We start from the raw sequence: 6,926 nt of genomic DNA on the forward strand, positions 1-6,926 counted from the left end.
CTATTCCAATTTGACAAGGAACCATTGTTATATATTTACTGAGTATGATTGTTCAACAAGCTCTGCATTCATCTAATAATATCAGAATCCAGCTCACTTTTTGTTATCTTCTACAATGGGATCTTAAGGGAATCTGTTTGAAATGCTTTGTTGAAATAAAATACACCATGTTCCTTGCATTCTCATGGTTAACTAAACTGCTCAATTGATCAAAAACATAGATCGAGTGTTTTGGCATGACTTAACCTTGATAAATATATATTGGCTTATGCCAAGCAATGCATTGCTTTCTAAATGCTTGTAAACTAACTCATTAATGATCTGTGCTAGAATTTTGCTCAGTATCAACATCAAGCTGACCAAGTTGTAGTTAACAGAATATTTTCTTGTTTTTGAAGATAGGTTTAAGAAAAAGAAAATAATTTAGAGAAAAAGAAGATAGAAGTGCAAAAAGAAAAAGAAAAATAGAAAAAAGAATGGCTTCTGGTCTTCTTTGAATAAAAATACATCTTACTTATTCTAAGGCTTACATTTGTCTACATTATTTCTATATCATATAATGCCAATTATCAAATCCCAAAATCAACATTTCTTTCAATTTATTGCAAAATATCCAAAAGTAGTTTTCAACTAGATATAAAATTGGTCAAAATCCTTTCTCTTCTCAAAATTGTCAATTTTGCTATGTCCACCAATGCCATCAACTTCACCATTCATTATTTCATTGTAGATATTTGTAAATCCTTCCATCAATGTGGAAATTTGTCCATTTCTGACACCGTCCATCTTCCAGAAATAGACGAAGACAGAGCTTTACCAGAGGCCTTTTGGGGTCTGATGCCATGCACTGTGTGGAGGATTCATTTGTCCTATGTCAACGTTTCATACTCCATTGCATATTCTTACCATGTAAGAATATTCCTGTGATTACAGGATACAGGATACAAGTTTGATAAATAAATAAATAACCAACCAACCTACAAAAGAGATTTCAAGATCTTAGTGATCACAAAGTGAATATGAACCCAAAGTGAGAGGCAATTGCAGAAAGAATGAATGCAATCCTAGGCTGCGTCAATAGAAGCAAAATGTCAAGATTAAGGCAAGTAACTCTCTTTATTCTTTCTTATTCAGACTACACTAAGGAACTAATAAATGATATGCAGAAAAGAAAACTAGGGCAAGGAGGTGAAGACACTGTATATATTAAACCTAGATAAGAGAAATTTGCAAGGAAAAAAGAATTATGCAAAGTCCTTACAGAAGACAGAACAATAATCAGGGAATTAGATTACAAAGAAATTGATTCTAATGTTAAGTCTAGAATAGGGAGAGAGATAGAGTGGGAGAGGGAGAGAATACAGGTAGTTCTCAACTTACAATAGTTCATTTAGTGACCGTTCGAAGTTACAGCATCACTGAAAAAAGTGACTTATATCATTTTTCACATTTACTGTATAACCATTACAGCATCCCCATGGTCATGTGATCAAAATTCAGGTGCTTGGCAATTGACTCTTATTTTTTATTTTATTTATTTATGATATTTATGAGTCCCATGATCAGCTTTTTGCAACCTTCTGACAAGCAAAGTCAATGGGGAATCCAGATTCACTTAACAATCATATTACTAATTTACAAGCGCAGTGATTCACTTAACAACTGTGGCAAGAAAAATCATAAAATGGGACAAAACTCACTTAACAAATGTCTCGCTGAGCAACAGAAATTTTGGGCTCAATTATGGTCGTAAGTCGAGGACTACTGTAGAGAATATAGAATACAGTATAGAATAGGCATAGGCATAGGCAAGAATAGGAATGGGGAATGCGGGATGGGGAATAGAGTGGAGTGGATTGGAGTGGAATGGAGTAGAGTAGAATCATAAGGCTGAAAAGGATCTTAGAGTCTTCATAGCCCAGCCCCTGCTGAAGACAGAAGACCCTAAACTATCTCAGACAAATGGCTGCCCAATCATTTCTTGAAAACCTCCAGTGATGAGCACCCATAACTTCAAAAGGAAAGCTGTTCATGAATTAACTGTTCCCACTGTCAGGAAATTTTCCTTACTTCTAGGTTGGATTTCTCTTTAACGAGCTTCCACCCTTGCTTCTTCTCCTTATCCAGGTGCTTTGATGAATAAGTCAACCCTCTCTTCTCTGTACAGCCCTTCAAATACTGGAAGACAGCTATCATGTCACCCCTAATTGTTCTCTTCTTTAGGCTAAATATTGTTCTCTTCTTTAGGCTAAACATAATTCCCTCAAACTTTTATTGTACAATTTAGCCTTCAGACTCCTTATCATATTTGTTGATTTTCTCTGCATCCTTTCTAGGGTCTCAACATCTGCTTGTATTACGGTGACCAGAACTGGATGCAGTATTCCAAGTGTAGCCTCAGTAGTTCAATATAAAGTGGTACAATCATGTCTCATGATCTTGATGCTCTCTGCTGCTGTCGCCAAGGTGTGCTTTTTTGGCAGTTGCTTTCTAGGCAGCTGCAGAATATTACTGGCTCATATATAAGAGGTGATCCACCAGGACACCTAGGTCCCTCACGCAGTTACTACTCAACTACTATATAGTTGAGCCAGATATTGCCTATTCTACACCTGGGCATTTGGTTTTTCTAGTCTACATTCAGGGCCTGACTATTCTCACCACTGAACTACATCTTGTTGGATAGGGCCCAATACTCAAGTCTGTCAAGATCTTTCTAAATCTTGAGTCTATCTTTCAGAGTGTTAGCAATTCCTCTCAGCTTGGTGTTGTCTGAAAATTTCATGAGCTCCCCCTCTATCCCCTCATCTAGATCATTTATGAAGATGTTGAAGAACACAGGCCCCAATATAGAAACTACATTTAATTTCTATTAAAAATAGACAAATTATATCGATAATTACTAGTACTTCCTTATATTAATAACAGTTCATTGCTAGTTTAAATAGATTTACAAGTTATACTAATACAAGTGGATTGTGATGGAAAACCAGCACAAATACATTTTTTCTCTTAATTAAGCAACCGTACTATGATGACCTGCTTTGTTAAAAAATAGAGGTAATCATATAACGAGATTTGCTCCATGCCACATGTACTGACTTGAATCATAGAGTTTGCCCAGTTTCCTGTTCCAAATGCACTGCCAACAAAATGATGGATTGAGCACATCACTATCACTTAACAGCTTTAGCCAAAACAGACTATAATTGCTGCCATATCTTCATGAGGATTAGCAAGAATTTCAACACTATTTATTTAAAAAAGATTTTAAAAAATCTAACCTGGTAAAAATGTTAGTGCTTATATTTTATATCCTCTTCATCATCTCTTTTGGTGTAGCTGATAAATCTCAATTTGTGACTATGAATTCCCCAAATTTTTCTGGCATTTATCAGCTTTCTTTTCTTTTTTTTAATTACAGAAGATAATTTACATGTAACAGAGCAACTTGGAGATAATTCACCATTAATAAATTGATTTTTCTGCAAAAAACCCAATATGAATGTTCATGAACTTTTTAATGTTTAACACATGAAGCATCATAATGCTATTTCATCCAGCCTCCCTCCAGCATTTGACTCCCTTCAGTTTGCCTACTGTCCATATTGCTCTCCAGAGGATGCTATTTCTTCTGTTCTCCATTTGAGCTTGGTGCACTTATAGGAAAGAAACACTCATATGTGAATGCTGTTTATTGACTTCAGTTTGGCATTTAATACAATCATTCCTCAGCATCTAGTAGACAAACTGGCCCTTTTAGGCTTCAACACTCCTTTGTGCAACTGGATTATTGATTTCCTTATTGACAGGCTCCAGTATATGCGAATTAGGACTAATATTTCTAACACCATTTTCTTGAGCACAGGTTCTCCTCAGCTGTTGTTCATCCTGTTGACCCATGACTATTGGGCCAGGTTTGCCACCAACCATATTTTGACATATGCAGATGATACAACAGTAGTACGCCTTATTGAAGATGACAATAAGGGTGCTTACTACAAGGAAGTAGAGGGTTTGGTGAACTGGTGTAACAGCTTCGTTTTAAACATAGGAAAAACTAAAGAGATTATTGTCAATTTCAGAAAAAGCAGGCACAACCATACACTTTTGTGTATTAATAATTTCCCTGTGGAGGTAGTTAGCAGCATCAAGTTTCTGGGTGTGCAACTAACTAGTAGACTAGCTTGGTCGCTCAACAGCAAGACACTGGTGAAGCAGGCAAAGCAACACCTGCATTTTCTGTGTTGCATGAGAAAAACACATCTTCCTTCCCCTATCCTTACCACTTTCTACAGAGGGACAATCCTGTCACATTGCATTACTGTCTGGTTTGGAAGCATTACTGCTTCAGGCAGGAAAGCAGTGCAGAAAGTGGTGAGGATGGCAGAAAAGATTATTAGCAGTTCATTTCCTTCTACCCAGGACATAGCAAGTGATGCTTGAGCAAAGTCTGCAGTATTGTCTGGGATGCTACACATCCTCTTCACAACCTGTGAAGGAGGAGGCTTCGTGGTATCTGAAGCAGAACATCCAGATTCAAGCACAGTTTTGTTCCAGATAGCATCAACCTTGTGAACTCTCAAGTTGCCTTTTTCCGCTATGTATTCAAAATGGACAGTGATTGGATATCATTTTTAATGTGAGCCAATGTGCTCATAGTGAAAAATGACAATACAGCTTGGCTTGCCTTGCCTTGCCTTGCCTTGCCGTGCCCTGCATGCCATTATATAAAATACTATTTTGAAAATAATGTAATGTTCCTAAACCCTTAATTATACAAAGGCTACAAAGATTTGTTCATCCTGTGAAAATTACAATTATAAACATGATGATACCCATAAATAATTCATAATCCAACTCTGGGCCATATTTTTATCCAGAGTTAATAAAGTTGGAGATCGCTTCGGTGATAGTAGAATACATTAAGTTACAGAAGTCTGAAGCCCAGTGTCCATAAATTTAAATTTTTATATCATGATACAATAGCTGTCTTTAAATTTATATTGATGTCTGCATATCTACCACATCAGTAAAGGCAGGAAGATTTTAAAGGGGTATACTGCTGCTTGCCTGCAAATTATAAAAGTCACATCTATATTTTACTGCATTCATCCATTTCTATACTCTATTTTGCAGTTAGAACATATTTCACAATACATAGTGCTAATCCTATGTACACAAAGTACATAGTACCAATTGGAATATATATTTGCAAATTGATTAGAAGTTATTTTAGACATAGTATGTATAATTCTGAATTATAAAACAAGTTAGGACAGTTTTGCAGATATATGTACATTGTCTACATCATTACATTTGTACTATGGTGTCTCAATTATTAAAATGCCTCCACTCAAAAATAGACGATAGGTTCTTTACGGATTTAGGACCACATCGGCCACTATAAACCCTTTATAGTCATGTAAGAAAGGGAGCAAAACTGAGCAAAAAAAGAAAGGGAGCATAGACATCACATGCACAATTTAATCTGGAATATTACTTTGCTCCATCCTTCCCAGATGCAGTTTAATGAGCTAAGTGGCAGATAATAGCTTTATAAGCTGCGTAAGTGGGGCTGAGTCACCCATTTGTTAGAGGTAGCAATCAATGGCATTGTAAGAAAGCATATTTATGTGAGAAACAATTAGGCTGCCATCCTTCATTATACTAGTAAGATGTTCTCATTCTGTATGTGTGTGTTTGTATGTACACATATGCATACACACATACATACATTAGCATTGATATTTATTTTCCAAACAGATCAATAAAACTATTTCTGGCATAAAATCCTTACCCTGGCAGGTGTTGTTCTTCTCCTCATATCCTGCCTTACACATGCATTTTCCAATTGGCACCAGCCATTCCCCTTCAGCACTGCAATGCATCCTTGGAGGTTCATCAGTCATTGAATTGTTCACGCATGACCCTAAGACTTCTAGTAGCTGTGAAGAATCCGCTCCAGTGATGGTGTCAGGAAAGATGGCAAGGTTTCGAATCACCAGAGGGCACTTTTTATAATAGACCCAAACAGATACCAGTGCAATGCAGGCCCCCACATCCTGGAAAGCAAGGTAAAATCCCTTTTTGGTCAGAGGTCCAACATCTCTCACCTCTGTATTTAGCTTCATAACTCTATCTCCAAGATCTAATTCTGTAAAACTCTCATCTGCTGCAATGGTATCAATCTTGATGTATTGATTTTCTTTCACATTCCTCCCATCTTCATAATCAGATTCAAAATAGTACATATTAAAAGTCTCTTTGCAAGTTCCAAGACCTCCTGGAAGGCTGTTACAGTCTCTAAGGGTAAATTTTAGTTCAATGAATATCCGAGAGGCTCCTTTGTTAGAGATCCAGCTTGTCAAAAGCCAATTATTCTGACTCTGTTCCATCACTCTACATACTTGATATGTGTGGATTGGTGCATAATTTTCATCCACCTCACCAATTTCTTCCCACTAGACAAAGAAGGAAAAGGGAGAAAGAAACAGGAAAAAAAACAGTTTTAAAAATCAGATTGCAAACATCCACAATTTTAGATCTAATAGTATAGAATGAAGTAGTAATAAAAAAATTAAAGTAAAAGTACCAAACCTTATCCATACCCTTAAATACTGATTTTTGTTCTCCACAAGTTGTCCATAGCAGCTTAAGAATAGATTTTACACTGTCCTCCCTAAGCTTTGTTTTCTTATTATTGATATGTTAGATTTTTGTGAAAAGTAAAATGCTATTTATATCCAGTTAAAATGCTTTAATCTGAGAATCTTAAAAACATGAATATTACAAGATGGTCCACCAAGAAGCAAATTAGACAAACTGTATTCATGTGCCACTTATTTTCCAGCTCTGAGAATGATTCAAAAATGTCTGCATTTTGATTGCCTATTTTATTTTTGTCTACTAAATTGAAGAACATT

At 36.1% G+C, this 6,926-nt stretch overlaps 1 protein-coding gene across 1 annotated transcript; it reads right to left on the minus strand.

Moving 5' to 3' along the window:
- Window positions 1-5,800: 5,800 nt before the first annotated feature.
- Window positions 5,801-6,609, minus strand: LOC107299504 (ephrin type-A receptor 5-like; the record flags this gene model as incomplete). Its single annotated transcript, XM_015828861.1, has 2 exons — window positions 6,601-6,609; window positions 5,801-6,464 (listed from the first exon to the last, which is right to left on the minus strand). Coding segments are annotated over exons 1-2 (673 nt in total), but the record flags the coding sequence as incomplete, so codon positions are not given.
- Window positions 6,610-6,926: the final 317 nt, after the last annotated feature.

The sequence above is a fragment of the Protobothrops mucrosquamatus genome, unplaced genomic scaffold (genome assembly GCF_001527695.2).
Source record: "Protobothrops mucrosquamatus isolate PMUCROS unplaced genomic scaffold, P.Mucros_1.0 scaffold5035, whole genome shotgun sequence".
Taxonomy (NCBI): Eukaryota; Metazoa; Chordata; class Lepidosauria; order Squamata; family Viperidae; genus Protobothrops; species Protobothrops mucrosquamatus.